Source organism: Amphibalanus amphitrite, unplaced genomic scaffold (genome assembly GCF_019059575.1).
Source record: "Amphibalanus amphitrite isolate SeventyFive unplaced genomic scaffold, NRLGWU_Aamphi_draft 000346F_arrow, whole genome shotgun sequence".
Taxonomy (NCBI): domain Eukaryota; kingdom Metazoa; phylum Arthropoda; class Thecostraca; order Balanomorpha; family Balanidae; genus Amphibalanus; species Amphibalanus amphitrite.
Window position 1 is genome coordinate 591,135 of NW_024881841.1, and position 21,499 is coordinate 612,633.

Consider the following 21,499-nt stretch of genomic DNA (forward strand, 5'->3'; position numbering starts at 1 on the left):
GTGGTTAGAGTAGCTCAGTACTGTTGTACAGGGTGTCTCAAAAGTTCGTTTACACATTTCCCATGTCAATAAAGCATATAAGAACCGGCCAAAAATCTAAGGTTTTGGTGTCCGTGTGTACACTAGACAAATATGCATGCTTTGACAACTGATTCGCAAGGTTGGAAACCAAACTCTTTGCTGTATCTCCAAAAATATTTGCCCATACCGATTTTCGTCACTCCGTCAGCTGCCGGAGGCTGATAAAAGGTTACCAGCTTTCAAGCTCTTGTAGGGGAATCCCCCGCAGTTTCTGCGTCGGATTTAGGTTTGACGAGCTCCCCGGCAACATCCGCTTCTCCCTGAAAGCCGATAGCTTGCATCGACACCATCCGTGAGTATTTTGTAGGTCTTCTCTGGCGCTAACTCCTTCATGAATGACTGGCGCCGACCTCCCAAGTACCATTTTCCTTTTCAAAACAACCCCATTCCTGAACAAATGGGAAGTGCCAAGGGCACATTTTTCGCAGCATATCGTAGCAGAATGTGTCGGCCATCTGTTTCTTAGACACATTTTGCAAAATTTGCAAATCCCGAACGCTCGTCATTCCCAATGCCAAGACCTTCGCTGGGTCCCGGAGTGTTTTCCTCAGGAGAGGTTCTGCTTTGTAAACGGCCAAAACCTGTCCATCGTGCGGTTTTGTCCGGATTTTGCGTGTAAAAGAAAGCTATTTGCTCCAGATCTGCCTCTTGAAACATCGTAAGATAAAACTTTACATTAATTAACACTTTTGGAGGGTCACTTGTCCTCGGCATTGACGATTTTCGCATTATTTTCCCTCAAAATTTAGCGTTATAGATATTATAAACAATTTTAAATGATATTTTGTCTTTATTTTATGATGATCTGCAATTTTTGAAACTGGGTAACCTCTGTCTGTGAGCTTCTAGTCAGTTTTCAATAGTTGGGACTGCATTTTCAGCTGCTTTCCGGAGTACGAGTCTGCTGCGGTACAAGGGTCGTTCAAAGCGCTGTTAGTCTCGCATGGTTTTGTCCTTCAAAAATTTTAGTCACCGTTTTTATTAGATGACCATCATGTTGTACTCATCCTCGCCGACACTTTGCCATGTGTCATTTCCGACCTAACCATTCCCATTACTCGTGAAGCAGAGAGTTTCTCAGCCGACCCGAGTATGCGACCTCCATTTTCATGCCTGATCCATGGTCATAGGTGAACCCTTTTTGTGAGCTCATGAAGGGTCAAATGCGCTTGAAAACAATGAAGCTGCTTGAGGAAGGTTGTTACCAATGCCCATGCAAAATTTCGACTGTTAATTTCATGTTGATTCAGAATTATTGACAAAAAAGCATGGCTGGTACCTGTAAGCGAACTTTTGAGACACCCTGTAGAGCTAAAAGTGAGCAGGGGTGGGATTGGGACAGAGCCCCGTGGGATCGGCCCCTATTGTGAAGAGGCAGTGTCCCGTGAGACCCGCCCTTCGAGCGGCCTCCCCGTGAGGAGGCGCCCACCGCTGGCGGCCATAGATCGGCGGAATGCAGGCCGGCCCGTCACGCCCCACGGTCATAGGGAGCCACGTTTGGAAACTGTACCGAGAAGCGGCGCGCACGGCCGGCCGTTACCCCACCGCGGCCCTCGCTCGCACGGAGCCGGCGCCGGTTGCACGGGCGTCAGTCGGTGCGCGGAGGCCCGGCCCATCTCGGACGGGACTGGGAGATGGCTCCGTTGGGTAACCCTCTGATTGGGGCCGGCCGGGCGCTAATGAGACGGGGTCGCGCGCCGCCAGCCGGCCGATGAAGATGCTGCCAACATTGGGACACAGAGGAACAGGGCGGCGGTCGGCCGTGGCCCGCCCCCCCCCCCCCCCAGCCCCGCCCCAGCTCCGGCGTCAGTACTGCGCCATTAGCTCTCTATGGACCGCGCCCCGCACCGGAGCCCATAAATCCGTGCACCAATGAGAGAGTTGCATGAGCTGTTTTCATCATCACCGCACCGCTCCATTATTGCCGGTGTAAAACGAGTCAGCGCTCATACTAACATTCCTGCGGTGCAATGAGCGAGATATGAGCGCTGAGCGTTCCCCTAATCATGATATTAAAAACGTATAACGATCAGTGCACTAATAGGGCTCGGTGTTGTAACAGGACACTGAGGGCGCGAAGCCGTTTCCTTCGAGGCTGATTCGTTGTGTTAACATATCAACGCTGAAAAAGCAGCGTGCCAGTTTGGAAGCTTGCGCCTCATCTCGGTTAACGCTATGCGAGATATGCTTCTATCGCACATTTGTGCATGTCTTTTGTAAGAATATCTTATCAGCACAGGGGCCCGAACGCATGAGGAAATGCTCTGAAGGAGCGACACGCCCTCCATCACCCCGCTGTGCGCCCGGAGCGGGCGGCAGGGTGGTGGCGCCGGCCCGTCCGCGGCCTGGCGCCACAGTGACCAGCCGGGCCTCCTCTACTTGCACCATACTGGGCTTACACGGCTCGGCACCATTCCAGGGACGGTCACGGCGGCGCCACCCCACTCATATCGACACAGGGCGGCCCCCAGCGGCCACTCCCAGGCGCGTATGAGGCCCAATCGTCCGACCACTGGCCATCAGCTGCGTCTATCCGTCAGCACAGCGGAAGTTGTACTCAGAGCCTACTGTTCCACCTCAACTATTCAATATGATGATTTGTATCAGTTCACATGTTTATGAATGCTTTTATTCGCTTTAAATAGCTCATTCAATTCGTTCGGATGAAATATTCAGCCAAGTCAGAGACGTTGTTCTAAGATTATTATCACATCAATCTTGCCTCCTCTGAACTCTTTACCCACAAAAAGTTATCCCTCTGGGGGTACAACCCTTGGGACTCTGCTCCCTGCAACCCTCAGTAGGCTGCGATGGGAGCCCTACAGACCAGAAACCACGGCCGGCGTGCGGCGGGAGGGTGCCATGGCCGGCCGGCCGTCCCATCTGCTCTGCGGCGGTGAGTCAGTGGCAGTGGTCCGACAGGGGACCGCCACAGCAGGGGACGGCCACCACCATTGATTCGTCTCGCGCCACGGCGGCGGCGATAAAACATTCAGGGCGGTCGCCGGGCCTGATTGGATTGCCGAGATGAAGGGGTTAGAAAGAGCCGGCCACAAAGGGCAGCATCCCCCTCCCTGTGTCAGCCGCGCCGGCAGGGAGGGAGAGGGAGACTCGCCTCGCCCCCCGGCGAGGAGCAGTCCGATCGACCACCACCCGTTACGGGACGCCTGTCACTGTCACCGGGTTATGGAAGTACAAACGGTGACGAACGGCAATCCCCGAGACTTATCAAAACACAGATGTCGATAATCATGAATGAGCACAAGTTAAAAAATGAAGATCCGACCAAAGCGTGTCGGCTTGACAAACTCAACGAGAAAATCCAAGAACGCTAACAGGATTCTAAAACATTATAGGCTTGATAAGCCGCATATTCGTCATATGCGCAACTATGCTTTCCAATCACCAGTCGACATTGAACAGTTGGGAGCCACTCTGTGGTCAGAATTGATGGGGGAGCACCGGCTAGTCAGCGGTCCCCAGAAGCCGACAGCGGTGAGCTCACTTCCCGGGAGGAGCGACTGCACCGGTCATCTCCCGTGGTGGTGACTCACTCAGCAGAGCGGCACGGCGCGGATGGGTCACCTGCCGTCACCGGCGCGACAGTCCGCGCTGAGGATGGGTTAATCCGCCGTAAAGGTACTAGAGGCATCTCATTGGGGTCCGGTAACTGTAAGAACACCACACCCCACCAGTGGGACCGATCTGAGCTGAGCAAGCAAGCAAGCAAGCAAATGAGCAAGAGCTCCTGACGCCTTCCAGACGCTATAGAAACCGTCACCCACCAACCAAGGGCACTGTCTTGGCTGGTCTTTCCAGCACTGATCTCTGGACGCCTGTTCAGAATTCTGAAGACCTGATGGTGACGGGACGCCGACAAAGCGGTGCTATTTGAGGCTCAATGACGGCAGCAAGTCAAGGAGATACGTTTGAATTACAGATACGCTGTTAATAATATCTTCGAAAGGTAACGGAACCATTTGGAGAAACAACTCTCAATATCGTCAGGCATATCAACGGTAGAACTAAATACACTGCATTCGACATTCGTCAAGCAGTGTTTCAAGTGATGTCCTGAGACGGTGATCAGCTGGCTCATCTATAGTAAATCATAGTGACCAGGCCTGAGGTCAGAAGTTGTGTGTGTTTAGACTATACCGCCCGGAAATAGCACGAGCAGAACCTGACAACGACGAGCAACCACCAAAACTTCCCGGTCCGGGGTGGATCCCGTCAGACCGGACTCCCGGAGCAGACAGGGGAGCACGCGGCGAGGGGAAGAGGGGACGAGCGGCCTGCTGCACCCGACACGACCCAAGGTCAGTCGTGCAGCAGACATAAGTCCGAGAGTTCCTTCGGAAATTACCTGGGCATATTCCGGCGGGGAAGGATCGCAATGAGATACATCTACCTCGGTGTAACCCAAGCCAGGCGTGGTGTATTTTACCAACTGTGCCTCCCGCTTCACACAAGCTCTGCCTCAATATAGAGCCACTCGATATGGCGCTATGTTGCAAGCCAGCTGAAGGAGATGTGAGATGATGTTCAGAGTGACCTTGAGGAGTCGCAGACAGGGCGAACAACCATCAGAGCGGGGTCGATCTCAGGGGGAGAGGGGTCGAGGTCATCAGTGCCGCCGGCAGAGACCGGTTGCGACACTGCTCGTCCGCTGCGCCGTGGCATCACTGGTCCGGGACGAACTTCTGCCTGATGGCCCCTGACCAGCCCGACCTATGCTGGGGTGACCCGGGCTTCGTGGAGTGCTCGGCAGCAGCCACTGAGACCCGGTCGACACGGCTCAGCAGTTCGGCCAGTTGGTGGGGGTGGCACCTCTTTACCCTACCGGAAGCGCCTTTCCCGTCGATCAGCCTCCCCCCTCCCGATAAACAGGTGTCGGTGCTCGCATCGCGCCGCGCTAATCCCACCTCATTGCCGCCACTAATTTCGCACCTCGGCTGCCGCGTGGCGGCGGCACCCCGCCGCGACAGCAATCCGGCTAATACGGCCGGCGAACACAATGGGCCCACGGTCAGCCGGCGCGGCGAGGGGAGTTCCACGGGGGGAGCGCGGCCGCAGGACTCTGCTCTGTGGCTGCTGGGCGGTGTCGGCTGGCGGGTATGGCGTGAGCCAGACGGCCCGCTCGGTATGTATTTATGCATTGCGGCACGGTCAGAGTGTGGCGCGACACGCGCCAATCGGTGGAAAACGCGGGAGGATGGGGAGGACGGGAGGACGAGGGAGAGGACGGACGGGAGCAGATGGGAGGAGGACGGAGGACAGAAGGACAGGAGGACGAGCGGACGGATGGATGGGATGGACGGGAGTGACAGGAGGACAAGACGAGACGGGACGAGATGGGAGGAGAAAGGACGGACAGGAGGAGATGGGAGGAGATGGGAGGAGACGGAAGGGCCGACGGACTGGAGGACGGACGGGATGAGACGGGAGGGACGAGAAGATGGACGGACAGGCAGAGAGCACACCGTCCTGCGAGCAACGCCACCGCACAGCCGACCCAGTCGAAATGTTCGGGTCGCCTAATGAGGCATATCCCAAGGTCTGTAAAATATCGCTGAAATAGTCGCGGGTGCTTTGATGTTCCAATTGTGAAACAGGCTTAAAAACTGCAATGCAGTCCTGCTAGTTGCAGATGAATTATTTATCCTACCAAACAAAAACAAGTAAGGCAGGATGGCAGGGCATAAAGTTACGTTTTCGTGACCTTTGCAAGCAGTAAACTTGGGTTACAGGGTCTGCTTACGTTGGAGCAGTTTCTGAGGGATAATAATCCTATTTGTCAACCACAGGTTGTTAAATAGCAGAATGCCAAGACGCCGCGACTGGTTTCATACAATAGGCGCAATCACGCGACTCATCTCATCACTGGCAAGCCTAAATCGTTATCTTCACAAAAATCAGCACCCTGCACCTCAGAACGTCATCATTTCATCCAGCATACACAAAAACAAACACAAATTACAGGTTTCGTTGAAACTGCCGCAATCTTTCGTCATCTAAGCACTGGTCTGCCCAGAGCAGAGACTGGCCGGTGGGTGCAAGAAGACGGTGCAGGGTCTTAGCCAGCCGTCCTCTGCAAGGCGCACTGTGCGCCCGACAGTGGACAGCAGGGAACACTCTGTCCGGCCCAGCGGGCGCAGTGCATCAGCACCTTTTCTAGGGAGCAGGGCACACCCAGCCGCCCAGAAGGGCCCACCCTGTCCACTGCCCAGCCCAGCGGGCATTGTATCAGCCCCTTCTCAGGGGAGCAGCCAGCAGGACACACTGTCCGCCCAGCCCAGGGCGCACAAAGTATTCCTCCCTTCTGCGGGGAGGAGCCAGCAGCGCACACTGCCCGCCGAGACGCACCACCACACGAGGTCAGAGCACCACTCTGTGGTAATAACCCGGCGGTCAGCGCAGGCCCAGTGCTGTTTCTGGCCCCCGCACTACCACTCTGCCGCACATAACCACTAGTTACCGGGCTCAGTAGGCAGTTATGTAAACGGAGGGCCGGGGCGCGCGAGATGACGCCACGTGCGCAGTCCAGTGGGCGTCGACCGGCCATCGGAGCGATGGAATGACCGCAATGGGTCAGGTCAACTAGGGCGGCCTCGAAGAGTCAGGTTCGATGGAACCTTGCGGTGTCGGTGGGCCGGGGTGACTTCACGGCGGCAAGTCTACTAGGGAGTCCCTCAGAGGGTTCTCCTTTGAAAGGGTTATGATAACCTCATAATCAACGTCCGTTATGACATCCTCATGAGGTTGTGTCTGTCATAAGCTTGTGTGACACTTGACCCCGGTGACTTGTACGCGAAAGACCGACCTGACCTGACCGCCAGCGGTCGGAGCCAGCAAGCATCACATGTCGCTCCATTACATCTTGCCGGAATGTGAAGACGTCCATGGGGGAGGATACGGACGGATTGAGGACTCGGACTGCCTTATCTGAGAACGGGAAAAAGCTTAAATCACTCTTGAAATATTAGAAGTAGAGGATACTCCGTTCGAAGACCGAAAGAGGGCTGAGATCCCTCCCTCCAAGGTTAGATACCTACGGTAGGACCAACGGAGCCGCTCGGCGGTTGGGAGGCTCCTGCAGTAGCCAAAGCCACGTGTTCAGCTCGTGGAACCATGAATAATACCGGACAGCTGACCGCGACGATCAGGGGAGCTGACTTCAGAGCAGGACGACAAAGGACAGGTGCCGCGACGACATCGGTAGTCGGCAGGGGATGCACCAAAGACGGCCGTGACGCTGGATAGGCAAGTATGGGCCTCACTCCCACTGACAGACGCGCCAGATAACATTCAGAAAGGTCAACAACGAATGTTCAGATTTATTATGAATAAAAAACATTGAAGCTATAAAAACAAGGAAACGGTTCTCTAAAATTGGGGCGGGTAGGAACAATATGCCAGGTTTTCATAGGCTAGCTTGGGTAGCGAAGATTCAAGGGAATCCTTTCTTGTCATCAGCGTTAGCCCACAAATAAGTCAACATTACTATAGCGGCTTTCCTCAAATTCCTGGAAGGTTTTATGCTTACCGGCTTATCTTCTCCGACTCCAAAATAATTACAGAACAAAGCAGATCAGCCGGACGCAATCATTTCCAAAAACCTAAACATCAAGCATATAGGCTCAGTGTCAAGATATGCGTGACACAGACACAACTGTCATGGGACATATCATGACATATCATGGATTTGCGTCGCGCAGTGTCACACTGTCACAGTGACCCTGACAGCTCTCCTGGCTCGGCAACCAAGGCTGTGGGTAATTCCAGCAGTCCTGGAGGCTGGACAGCTGGTCACTGCGCAGCTGTAGCAGCCCGGCAATCGCACTTGGCAAATGCAACAGCAACTGGATCTTTTGGCAGTTTCAGCGACTCGAGGGCTGCGCTTATTGGTTCCAGCGGCTGCAATGACCCGGCAGCTGGGTAGTGGGTAGTTCGGCAGCCTAGCCACCACAGTGATCAGCTGTGTCTGAGGGTAGGTACTGGGTAATTTCAGTAGCCCGGTAGCCACCAGGGCCTCGGCTGACGGCCGCTGACGGATAGGCCGTCGTCGGCAGAGACCGTGCCGCCGACGCCTGTGACCGACGACGTCCGACGGAGGGGGGGGGGGGGCTGAATTCCTCACTCTCCGCGCCCGCTGGGGCCGTGTCTACATGGCCGCAGTAAACCCGCTCTCCTGGAGACGGCCGCATGATAGGATCGTATCGCACGGGGCTACTGGAATACAGACCAGTTCACATTGCCAACCAAACACAGGAACGTCTCCAGAATTTTGATGACCTGTGTGACCAAACAAGCCCGATCGCCGCGCCGGTTAGAGGTTGGGTCACCCCGGCCAGGTATACGTGACCGGCACAAAAGGACGCATCTCTAGCGGACCCCACAGAATCCAGACGAGTACCTCCTTTCCCCGAGTCAGGTGCCTTTCGCCACCGTTCGGCACATGACATTCACTAGGGTGCGGGTCGGGTGCGTGAGGCTGCACGGCACTGTTTGCATTGATTACAACGCCCGCCAACAGTGACGTCTCTTTTCGGCGGTCTGGTGCAGCGCAATGTCCACAAGACAGGTGGTTTTGGGAGGAACGAATGGGGTGGCGACGTAACTGGAGGGCGATCTTGTCACCCGCCGATACACCTGTCCAGGGCATAGAACACACACAGAGCGGCAGCGACCACCTGCCCTGAGCACTGTCCAGGCCAAAGAACACACATAGCGGCTGTGGCCACCTGTTCAAAGGGCCACTGTGGCCACCTGCCCTGTCCGGCCGTCGGATGCACGTTTCACCACCTGTGCTGCTCGCAGGGGTCGGTGAGATGCCGACATAGGTCGGTCAGAGCAGAGGTCTGTCAGATGTCGGTAAGATTCCGACAGAGATCAATCAGGTAGTGACATGGGTCGTCATGTGACGCCACAGGTCGGTCAGATGCCGACAGAGATTAGACAGGTGCTGACAGTGCACGCAAACTGATTACTGGTCCCAGAGTTACGCACGGAGCCCTTCGCAGCCCATGTTCAACAAGCAAGAAGTAACAAACTATCAGCACACATTCTGACATTCACCAGAACTCCTAAATCCAAACCAACCTATTTCAGTGATCATCCACACCGATATAGCGACGCGCTGTTCAGGACTTGCGCCAACAGCCTGTCAATCTGATTGCGCTCCTCTCAACCACTCTGTGGAGTCTGAATGGTGAGTTTCCCCACTCGTGCGGTAGACGAGGTCGGCAGTGAAGCCCACGAGGGCCCTCCGGCCGTCCCAGAGCGACTCTTTAGACAATGATGGGCAGGGTACTTGGCCCGGCCCGCAGGGAAGCCAGGGAGACTAATATCGCCGTCACCAGAAGCCACACATCGGCACGTTGGCTGCATACCGGGGGGACGAGGTGCAATCGAGCTATTTCCGAATCACATCAGTCACCAATCACCTTAGACAGCTTGCAATTATTTCGACCGCAAACAATGACAGCTTGAGTGAATCTAAATTGCTAATATTGGAGTTGCAACTGGTTATGGCTCACTGGCATCAAAAACCAATGAGAGCAACACTACATTCAATCGCCGAAAGTATAATCAGTTGACCTTTGGTGACATGAGAGACAAGGCTATCACTTAACCCGCGACCTGGTGGGCGGGGCTATTTTTTGCCCCCCCCCCCCTCCAGACTTTTCGATATATCTCCAGAACTGCTGCGCCGATCGTCACCAAACTTTCAGTACCCTCCCGGACATCAATTTTACACATTGTGACCAAAAATTTTTCCATAGGCTATGATAGGTTGGCCGGAAATGACGTCAGAGTGACGTCATGTTCTGCCGTTTTCGACCCAAAAAAGGGTTTCGCAGGAAGAGCTGTCAGGCCTATAGCTTTGCAAATACAGAAAAATGATCAAGACATAAAAGCTGTAGATTGGACAGGGCTACAAAACTGCTATCTCGGTTTTTTGAAATTTTTGGATTTTGACCCCCAAAAATCAAAAAATAGATTTTTTGGGTATAATAATCGAAAAATCCAAAAAGTTTTTTGAATTTCGCAAAAACCGGAATATATGTGATAGTCCTTACCGCCTTCCATCCACATACCAAATTTGAGATTGATACCTCTTTTTTTGGCGAAGTTATAGCGAAAAAACTGTTCAAAATTGATGACGTCAAATTTTCAAACTCAATTTTTTAGCAATTCTAGACCCCGTAGCGCAAAACAAAGACCACCATTAGACTCCCCGTGACGAGCTGCATCGAATCAACACCCATTTTATGCAAAACTATCAACTTAAAAATTTGACCTTTTTTGGCCTGACCTTGACCTGACCTTGACCTGAACTTCACCAGAAAGTGACCTAAGCCGTACCTGATAGTCTTATAACCAACACCATTGAGTTGGAAATGAAAAATTGGCCATAAAACATGTATCACACAACCTTAGTAAAGTTGGGCTCATGTGACCTGACCTGTGACCCTTGGTGACCTGACCTGTGACCTGACCTGGTATTGCCAGTGACCTCTAATAGCAACATATCTACTAGGCAACTGACGCCCTACCGCTGATTCTCGACAAAATACGTTTTCCTCGGTGTTATAGCGCATTCCCTAGAAGACCCGTGAACGGTGAAACATGTCATCTTTGACCTGACCTGTGACGTCATCGGTGACCCCGAGGTCAATGAAATTTGGTTTCCCTCAACAAATTTGACAGGCCTTTCGAACGCCGTTTGAATTTTGCGGATCCGTCCAGTAGTTTCGGAGATATGAGGGGGGGGGGCAAAAAATAGCCCCCCCCCCCCCACCAGGTCGCGTTATAAACAGACCCCACCAGAGCGCGGGTTAAGGTTGCGCTGTGCACGCAATGTTTTCTAAACAAGAAATAATATTTTTGACAAGCAGTCTTTGTTTTACTAACCAGCAAATTTGGATTTCACATAGGTATGTAGATGGCGAGTGATGTCCTCGCAAGTGAGCTTAGGACGCGTTTCGTCTCAATGGCCTTGAGAAGGCCGCTGTCCCGCCGAGGTTCAAATTCAAACCTGTTTGGTGCAAAACGGGAAGTGACGCAATGTGCCACAACTGCTGCAATCCAGCCGTTTTATTAGACACTATTTTGGCGTGTTATATACTATTTTAGCCCATTTAGCATTTATAGTAGGTAGGTCTATAATTATGCGCTGTGAGTGATATAATGAGTAATTGTATTGCAATTAACTTCTAGGTTCTATGCATACCTTTTCATCAATATCGAAGCGATGCAAGTGCTGCAAGAAACACCAATCGGAAGGAACGTAGGTACCCTCTAAAGCGGCTCCTGGGTAAAGTGAGAATAAGCGAGAAGACATGTTTGCAAAATACGTAAAGTAACGGTGAAAGTACAAGTTATTTGTAACAGACCATCCAATGCTAGGTCATCAGAGGTGAACTAAGATAAAATAAGTAATAACTATTATTTTGATATTCATAAATTGATGGCGATGACGAATTTGAGAAGCATTTCTGATGATACGACAAAAAAAAAATAATTAGTACTTTTTAGAGCTCCGTCAATGATATGCCGTCACACGGCTTTCCCCCACTAGGCTAACCTGAAAATAGCACATTTTAGGGCCTTCTGCAGCACTAGGGATTCAGGATACATTTACAAATTTAAGTCGAAGATAACTCACAAATTTAAATTAGAAAGCAATTGCAATATTTTCTGTGGCTCGAACCGTACATTAGCAAAATCCTGCCTTGCCAAATGAGATTCCTACTCTGAGATTGTAAGCATAAGAGCATAGGAAAAGCGAGAATATACTAACAGTTTCTTCAAGCACAAGCGTAGTACTATACCTACCGAAATGTAGAGGAGCATCCTTCTTCAAGATGCCCAGTCAAGTGAAAAGTCTATCTACTTATGAGATTAACAAAAGCACACGAAAAGCATAACGAATATTTCTTGCATTTTCATTCAATATATCCGTTAATCGTGCATTGCCACAAGTGTCGATAAACACCCGTGCTCTGTAGCGATCGGCAACCCTCGGCGCCAGTGGCGCCAGCTATGGGTACCCACAGTCGCTCTGTGATCAGCTCGCTGGACACAAGACGCTGAAGCTGGGGTCGGAGGAGACAGAGCAAGACAAGAACTGGGTGACACAGGCTCAAAGAGGGACAGAGAGCAGCTGAGTAGCCCAAGCGTCCGAACACGTGTTTGAAACGAAACATGCTGGCGATGCCTTCGACCTGTCTTTGACATGAATGCAGAAACGATAAATAATCTTATGGGTTATTGTAGAATATGGAGAACGAAATAATCGGAAGGTATCAAGTTTGTATTTGTATTTGACAATTTAAACACTCTCCACAATAAAATGTATTGTCGCGTCGGAGTTAAAGAAGAAAGCAAGTTAAAATGCGCTCAACACAAAAAAAGTAGATATCTAGTGCAACATTGAAATCCAGCGCCTTAAAATCGATTTATTCAAAGAGTGTACGTTTCTCGGCTCCCATGATTACCAAAGCCATTAGGCAAATACATTTCTGATAAAATATTTATCTATTATGATGCTAAGGCAACCGTTATATTTTATAGTAGCAGGTGTTGCTTTGTCACTACGTTGAAAGGTGTGCTAAGACAACGTTTTTGAAATATCATGGTGCTGCGAAAAGCAAATACGCTAATCATTTAAAGGATTTCACACATCATCCATTCGTTGTAGACCAGGTGCATTAAAATGATTGTGGCCAGTATCTAACTTTGCCTTTGGGGTTGGCCAATCAAACCATCACGTTTCGCAGCGATCTTAGTAGTTTGCGGCTGAAAACCTCACGAGATCGGTGTAGAGATCAACAAATACACCAGAGTCCCAGCCGGCAGCGTTAGTCATTCCGCCAGAAGGCAGATGTTTTTTGTCCGATTAGATCGAGCCTGGTGAGGACCAGGTGTGTGTGCGTCAGGGTGGTGGGTCTCCCTCGGCTGATACCCAGAGTCGTCACGTGCCAGGAGCTAACACAGCACCGTGCCGCCGTGACGTGTTCGGGTCTAGAAGTAGAGACCACCTGCCGTGCAGGGGACCGGCTCCGACAGGTACAGTGAGAGCTATTGGATACAGTTCGTGTAGGCAGTAGCTCCGCAGTGCCTTCACGTTGCCTGAGCTGAGCCCGTTGTGTCTCCAGTGCGGCATAATTATATCCAATGTCGGCGAGCACCGCACGTCGGAGAGGCGACTGAGTAAATCGCATCACCATTGCCACGAGGGGGCCGAAAGAATCAGACATTGCCAGCCAGATGTCACAGGGACAGGGCGAAGGGGAGGCATGCTTCCAGCCAAGGGCCGTGGAGAGTGGGAGGGGGAAGGCACTGCCGGTCAGGAGCCGTAGAGACCGGACAATGGCCACTAGGCTCACTACCAGCCAGGAGCCGCAGGGACACTCACCTCTGCCAGCCATTTCTGCACCTCTGGGCCGCAGCGAGCGCCTCCCATACTGTGCACGGAGTCAGTGAGGGCCACGGCCGACACTCGCTTCTGCACCTCCTCCCAGCGGCGCACCGCCTGCCAGACAGGTCAGCTGAGGTCAGCTCAGGTCAGGGTCAGGTCAGGTCAAGATTCCTGGCCTCTTCATAACTGTACATAAGAAACAGCCATAGGGGACAAGAACAACGTCTAAGCTTTATAAAACAGCTTCGACCAAGCGTTGGACTAGTGTCGTGCGATGTAACGGTTCGACTTTTCCATATCGGCGAAGACAACAGCAATGTTTGACAAGTTACAAAACAACAATCGAGAAAAGTTGTCCTGCTCGACTCTAGTAACCGCAAATTTAAGATGTCAGGGTAACCTGTCAGGGTATCGACGAGCATATTTGACCTCTCCCTCTCATCACCACGCTCCCTGACGGAGAACCCCTGCTCCTCACCAGGTTCAGAGTGACCACGCCGCCGTAGCTGTGTGCCACGATGGCCACATCGGTGGCGGCCGCGCCCCTGACGTAGGTGTCCCACACGGTGAGAGCGTGTTGCTCTGGGGTCCCGCTGTCCTGTGAAGACGAACCATTCGCTCAGTCAGAGGACAAACGCAGCGATGGACAACTGACGCAGCCAACAGACAGTGGTAGACAGTTTCCATGACTGTGATAATGGGAAATCTGGGCATTAGAATGACGACCCACTCGTGCATTATTCGTGGCACACGCAGACTTGGCGATCTAAAACAGGAAACAGTAGCTATGCTGAACTAAACTTGACTAAGCGATATTTGTTGCGAATGGCACCACGGACCCACCACCGCACATTGTGTGTCCGGTTCACCGGTGATAATTTTACTCGAGGGCTTACGAATTGTAGGTAGATGGCGGCAAGGTCCCCCCCCCCCTGTTCTGGCATCTAACACAGTCTAGCAGTTAGTTTCATTAAGCATTTCCTCCCGATGTTGCCCGTCTTACCCGTATGAACTGTTTCCGCTCGCCGGTGACTCGCCGATTATCGTTAGTGTTGAGCACCAGCACCCCGTACCCTGCGGAGAGCGCGCGCTCAATGTACGGCAGCTGGGTGCCCTCCTTCACGCCGTTGTTGATAATCAGCCTGTGAACGGGCACAGAAGGAGCGCCACTAGCTGAGTAGTTGAAGATTGACAGCTCTACGAGAAGCGTGCAGAAACTAATACGCCGCTATAGATGTAAAATTCCTGAGCCCTGTGCAAGCGTTCTTTCTTGCAAAATGGGAAATTCACATGTAGAAAGCCGACGCATCTCCCAAAGGGAGAAAGTCCCTTCACAGAACCCAGTCCCGCCTTGCCGGCGGGCCCACTGACCGACGAAAGTAGATCCCTCCCGCGGGGGAGTAGACTCCTCCCGGTCCCCCCCTTACCGGCGAGCCCACTGTCCGGCGCGCACCACCCCCGAGCCGTGCACCAGAAGTAGTAGTTTGTCGGCCGTCCGGTAGTTGGCGCTGGCGAACACAAAGGTCGTGGGCTCGCCGTCGGCGGCATTGGCGGGCACCGGCAGCCGCTGCAGGCCGGCCTCCGACTCCAGCAGCGCGTACACCTCCTCGGTGATCACCTGAGTCACACACGGGGTGCTGGGTGTCACACAGGGCCGGCCTCCGACTCCAGCAGCGCGTACACCTCCTCGTTGATCACCTGAGTAGCATACAGGGGTGCTGGGTGTCACACAGGGCCGCTTCAGACTCCAGCAGCGCGTACACCTCCTCGGTGATCACCTGAGTCACATACAGGGTGCTGGGGGTGTCACATAGGTTTGCCTTCGTGAGCGACAGAGCTCCTAGTCTGCGATCACTTCTCTGAGACACATAGGACGATACAGATAACATCCGGGCCTCAACCGTCATATATTGATGGGGTGTCCATTCTCGTATTTGTTACCACAATAAGTGTTCTTCGGGTGACAGAGAACCCGACGCCGGGGATACTCTTTTATAATATCTCTCATTCAGTGACAGAAGCTATTCACCATCCAATTGTAGCAGGCTGTGACATAGTAAAAAAGTCGTCATTTGCGCACGAAAAGATTGTATCAACGGAAGAGGTCACTCATGCCCTAAACGGTAAACCCACGGTGACTATAAATAGGTAAACCAATCATTCCAACATTTTGGACCACTTTTTACAATAAAAGCCCAATAATTTCTGTGGATAGATTTTCAAATAGCACAGCTGTACGATGTTTGTCGATGTGCGATAATTACCTACCTCTCCTAGCGCCTCGTACCGCGCCTGGTTGTACTCCGCGTCCTTTGAGACGTTGAACTCAAATCCACCGCCCGTCTTGATGTCCTTCAGACTGCCATCTGAAAAGTTATCATTCATTGTTGTGCAAAGTAGTCAATGGTCATATTTAACTCGGACAACGGCGGAAAAACTCAGGCCAGAGACCGTCTGACTTGCGGCCCATGACTGAGCCTGTATAAAAAAGAAAATTGCCAATGGAATGGATACACTCAAAAACACTTGTAAAATGTAAGGTCAATAAGGAATTACACACCTTCTGCATAATGCAGAGTGAAAAGCTACTTACATATCTGAACACAGAGATCTGGATGAAACTTTACAATCAATGGTCTCAAGACCTGAAGCTACCAGTGTCACCCCTATTCTGACATCTCAAAGGAGACATGATCCAAAGGCTGCATTAATTTGTGAAGGCGCACTTATGCATAGTTATCAGCCTGCAACTATCAACTAACAATTGAACAAGAGGTCATGAGTGCAAGGTGAGCAAACCAAGTGCCAGTTCACAAACAAGACACATACTCTTCATATTCATATTTCAATTTGGAGCTTCAACAGCTGGAACAGCCTTCCCTCTCACATGATGTCAGCTGATACCTTAAACACTACCGACTACCCAGTAATTTTACAGATCAGCATATCATAACAAGCAACATTTATATCATTTGCAATGATTGTGCTTGCTTCTTCATTAGAAGAGGAAATAACAGAAACAGGAACAACATACATGCAACAACCAACAGACAGCCCTCACCTTTGAATTCATATCCAAAGTCCTTTAGCTTAGTTGGAAAAGGAGAGTTGCCCATGTCTCAAAGTTCAAGATACACACACCTGAAATAGCCAGTAATCAGTAGGCAGTTCTAATTACACAGTCATAATTACCATCGTATGGGACATTTGGTGGAATCACACATTCATAAAACTTAAGCTTGAAACTGCATGTTGGGTTAGGATGGAACATACAAATTGCAGAAACCTTTTATAGAGAATATGGGGAGGGAGGGAGAGAGAGAGAGAGAGAGAGAGAGAGAGAGAGAGAGAGAGAGAGAGAGAGAGAGAGAGAGAGAGAGAGAGAGAGGGAGGGAGGGAGGGAAGGAGGGAGGGAGGGGGAGAGAGAGAGAGAGAGAGAGAGAGAGAGAGAGAGAGAGAGAGAGAGAGAGAGAGAGAGAGAGAGAGAGAGAGAGAGAGAGAGAGAGAGAGAGAGAGAGAGAGAGAGAGAGAGAGAGAGAGAGAGAGATATTAACAGCCAAGATATGAAAATTGTTAATAATAATCTCAAGTTTTTCTTGTGAATACACATAACTCGCCATAGAAATGCTTGATTATGTTATAAAGGGGTAGATGTCAGATGATGTCAGACTTAAGAGGAGGCCTATCAGCACTATAATGAAATAGCATCCATGCTACAGTCCTCTTACTAGGTATGCTTTGAGTGATCTACCCCACACACTAACTGGGAATTCACAGGCCTGAGGCCACACTCCACACCACACCATACAAAATTCACACAAACACTGATGAAGTGATTCCACACTGATGATAATAGCTCTGACTCATCCATAGTAAAATCTTTTGAAGCACAGGTCAGATTAGTAGGCAGAAAATGTTTGGAACTTTATGGCAATTTAAGAGAAAAAAAAACAATTTTAGATGGTCATACATTTGCAATGTTTTTTTTTTTGTTTTTTTTTGTGTTTGTTAAATGAATGATGAGAGAAACCCAAGCCATAGGTGAACTTGTCAGTCAAAGTTCAAGTCTATTCATGTTTCCTTGTTTGGTCCCCAGATCAAGATAAAGATCAGTGATTTCCTCCTTTTACTAAAGAAAGTCACAAAACAAAATCATGAAAAGAAAAACAGGTCATTCCTAGGTTTAAAAATGAGACCACACATCAATAATTAAAACTTTTTACACAAAACATTTACAAGTTACACCAACCACATGTGGGACGCCGGTGATGGCGGTGAAAACAGGGCGCCGGAGGGCATATGGGGTCACGTGACATTCGGAACCTCTCCCCCTGTGGGCCTTCTACATGCTAAATGTCACATGTGAATTTCACGAGCCTTGATTTGATCGCCCCAGGCGCCCTGTTTTCACTGTCGTCCGAAAACAAAACAGGGTGAAAACAGGGCGCAAGAGGGCGGAGGGCATATTCAGTCATGTGACTTTTGAGAAGTTCTACCTTTCAAGACCTTTCAAGACATTCAATTTCAGATGCCTCATTCACATTGAAGAAACAGAACAACATTGGATATTATCAGGACACTTGTTGCACTGTCCTGTTATTTTACATATGATAACGAAAGGAATAAAAATGAATTACAAGAACAGAAAACTAGATATATATTCTCGCACCTGCTATCAGAACTCAGCAGCAGGGACTCCAGCTCACTAACTAATGTACTATCGCAAATAAATAAATACAGCCGCCTATCACCATGGCACAAATTGAAATAAATTGAAATTCACAGTGACAGGCGTTGGAAATATTTATGCTGCAAGTCCATTCAAAACTCTTCATCTCATGCTGGCTCACGATCGCAAATCAGGGGCCGGTACGAAGCAGCGCTTGCAACATTTTAAGCCGCAGCTGCTCATAGAACACATTCAATGGTATTCATATTTGGAACAGCAGCGCAGCTATTGCTTTCATTTGGCGTGCTACCATATTTGAAGAATGAAAGAAAACTATTCATTTGATTTGATTTTGATGCTACGCCTACGAACATGAATGAAGGAGAACCATGCTATCCATGGTACGAACTTCATTCGTCTTTCGCTTGCCAATGCCGGCTCAGACTCAGGAGCCTCTCAACGGTTTTAGGATTAGGGGGTAGGGAGGTTGATCACATACACATATACCTAGCGACCATATGCAGATGACTTCCACAACAAAGTTATTGAGGCGGGCGCGGGGACTGGGGAGAATCCGAAGTCTGAGCTCCCGCGACTGTTTTCCCACACAGTGTAAGTACGTACCTATTTTCCCGGGTTTTCCCCTCCTTTCTCCGATGCAAGAGTCCCGTCTCTGCTCAGTTTGACATAGGACCCAAGATACCTATAAGAAACGTCAAGTATGATGTAAAGTATGATGCAAAGGACCCATTGGATTACACATGTGTCTCGGCCCTCGGGCGAATCTTCTACGTGTTTTATACAGCTTCGTGAGCCCCCTCCCCCCCCGCCCCTCCCAGTGTTAGTCGGAGCACAGTCCTAAAGGACATTACGAAGTCGGCCCGACAGCGAGCCGACGTCAGCAAGGATTTCGTTCCCCATGAGCCCGCTGTCGTGTCGGCCCTCGGGCTCAGTTGGGCCGTTTTTAGGTAGGTATAGTAAGTACCAGATGCGCAATGTTGCACCAAACAGGACATGTCGGCCGAAGCAGCCAACATGGTAGGTATACGGAAGATCAGCAGCAGCCAGTTGGGCCGAAAGCCGACACCCAATCGACCCAGTCCGCAGTCGACCGTCCCCGACTTCCGCCCCCCCCCCCCCCCCCGACTACCAACTACCTACCGTCCCCGGCTTTACATCGAACTTACACCGTCCACCGATATAAACCGACGTGTGAGCGGCATGTGCCGACTGGCATCGAAATACAGCGGCCCAATATCGATACCCACGACAACGAGTTCGCTGTCGGTGATGACGTAGACGGCGGAATGGACATCGGCATGGCATGGCGAACGCTGCAGGACGCAGGTCGCATGCTACCGCGACTGTCGGCAGAGCGCGGAAGATGATCTCGGGTGGATCGTCTCGCCTGGGATCGGGTTTATATAGCAACCATGGTTATTCGGCGGTCGTCCGTCGGTACTCGGTAACACCTCGGGGCTCGGGATTGTTAGCGGGCCGTCGGGCCGTCGTCGGCGCATGCCGATCCTTTGCCAGCGTGAGCTCGGGATTGTAATGCCAGCTTTATGCATATAAAATAACAGTGGCCTCGCTGTTTTGGCCTGCCGGGCTGCCGGATCGATCCATACATTTTCGTGTCGAGTTATCGACATCGTGCCGACATGGGCCCACCGTTTCACCGACTGGTTTGGACTGGTCGCACGTCGGCTGGATTTCATCCCATAAGACGAAGATTGGGCAAAGCCATGCTCGCATATTGGTACGATGAAATAGTGTTTGCGATGGTATTATTTGGGCTATGATATGAAAAGCATTCGTGCACTGGAGCGTTTCAAAGGTTTGGGAGTCTCATGATCATCGCTAGTACAACCTGCAGTTTCAAGCGAAATGTCCCTACCTTATTCCGTGTCTGACTATTTGTTCTTGTCATTCTCAATTTGACTCCTGCATCAATAGGGTTTAGTGACCCTAGGTGACCTTGCATCACCTTAGCAAATGCTCTCCTGACCGCATGATTCACCACCGTCCTGCTCCGACGATGTCGCGCCCCCTGCCGGGCGGAGCATGCCGTGAGGACCGGGGGAGGTGTTCACGGCTCGGCTCGAGGGGTATAGTCCGGCTCGGCGAGGCGGGCCGCCAGACTGCAAACGACCGGCGCGGCGGACGCACCGACCAGGAGAGGGCAGACGGTAGACAAGGTGTGACGTCATCGGTACTGCACGTGCGCCCTGCGTCTGGATCTCCCTACCATGCACCTCAGCCTGGTGAGTAGGTAGACGGCAATGGGCGACCATACCCAGTCATCCGACCTCACTCAGGATAGTTAAAGCCAGTTAGGAGTATGCATAGGCCAGCACCGTTTATATAGGCTGTTTTAATAAAGCTGGCAATGCGCTGGCACCGTTTATTTATTATTTCACGTCAAAAACCCATTCCACACAAGCGTGGCTATTCTAGGGTCAGGGTCACAATTAAAAAATAAGGATAGTTGGTCACACACATCGCACACGAATTCATTGTGCGAATTCACATCGCGGGGACGTGTGATTGGGTGCTCACAAACGCACACCCAATCACACGTCCCCGCAAGCGGATCGTCACTAGCCGGCATCGGTCTGTTGCTGGAGCATATACATCCGCAGCTCTCTTGTGAATAGCATTTGCGATTTTTTAAATTTATTTTCGTGGTTGGTACATACATTGGTACCCTCCTGATCTATGAATAAAATAAGTTAACCCGCGCCCCTCTGGGGTCTGCGTATAACACGCCCTACTGGGGGTGGGGGGGGGGCTATGAATAGCCCCCCCCCTCCTACCTCCGAAACTACTGGGCCGATCGTCAAAATTCAAACGGCGTCTGATAGCCCCGGAAAAACTGTCGAGCGAAACCTAATTTCATTTACCTCGAGGTCACCGATGACGTCACAGGTCAGGTCAAAGTAAAAATTATTAGCATTTTGGCTTGTTCACGTTTTGGGCTCTGGCCGCCGTCTTACAAGTCAGATCAGGCTCATTTTTGGTTCACACACTCGTGAACAGATGCTCTAGATACCCTGAGGGTACTAAACTTGTGCTTTGATTTTAAGGTCAAAGTCAGGTCATCAAAGGTCACGAAAATATTATATCATGCGTCGGTCATGTGACACATGTTTTATGGTCCATTTAGCCCAAAAATTTCGAATTTGATGTCGTCTGTGTCATTCGAGGTCATTTTGAGTCATATTTAGCCTAGGTCAGGTCACTTTCAGGTCAAAAAAGGTCAAATTTTGAAGTCAATATTTTTCAACAAAAAAAAGGTGTCTATTGGATGCAGTTTGAGCTCA

The 21,499-nt window shown here is 50.8% G+C and overlaps 1 protein-coding gene across 1 annotated transcript in view; it reads right to left on the reverse strand.

Annotated features, from left to right (window-relative positions):
• Window positions 1-18,326, reverse strand: part of LOC122389180 (cotranscriptional regulator FAM172A homolog) — a 48,712-nt gene extending 30,386 nt beyond the window's left edge. Inside the window, exons 1-7 of the mRNA XM_043380945.1 lie at window positions 18,177-18,326; window positions 16,569-16,648; window positions 15,776-15,873; window positions 14,935-15,125; window positions 14,511-14,649; window positions 13,986-14,105; window positions 13,505-13,621 (exon numbers count right to left, since the gene is read on the reverse strand). Of these exons, the coding sequence (XP_043236880.1) occupies window positions 13,505-13,621; window positions 13,986-14,105; window positions 14,511-14,649; window positions 14,935-15,125; window positions 15,776-15,873; window positions 16,569-16,623 (720 nt within the window). The 5' untranslated portion in view covers window positions 16,624-16,648; window positions 18,177-18,326. The remainder of the gene's footprint in view (window positions 1-13,504; window positions 13,622-13,985; window positions 14,106-14,510; window positions 14,650-14,934; window positions 15,126-15,775; window positions 15,874-16,568; window positions 16,649-18,176) is intronic.
• Between the last annotated feature and the right edge of the window lie 3,173 nt (window positions 18,327-21,499).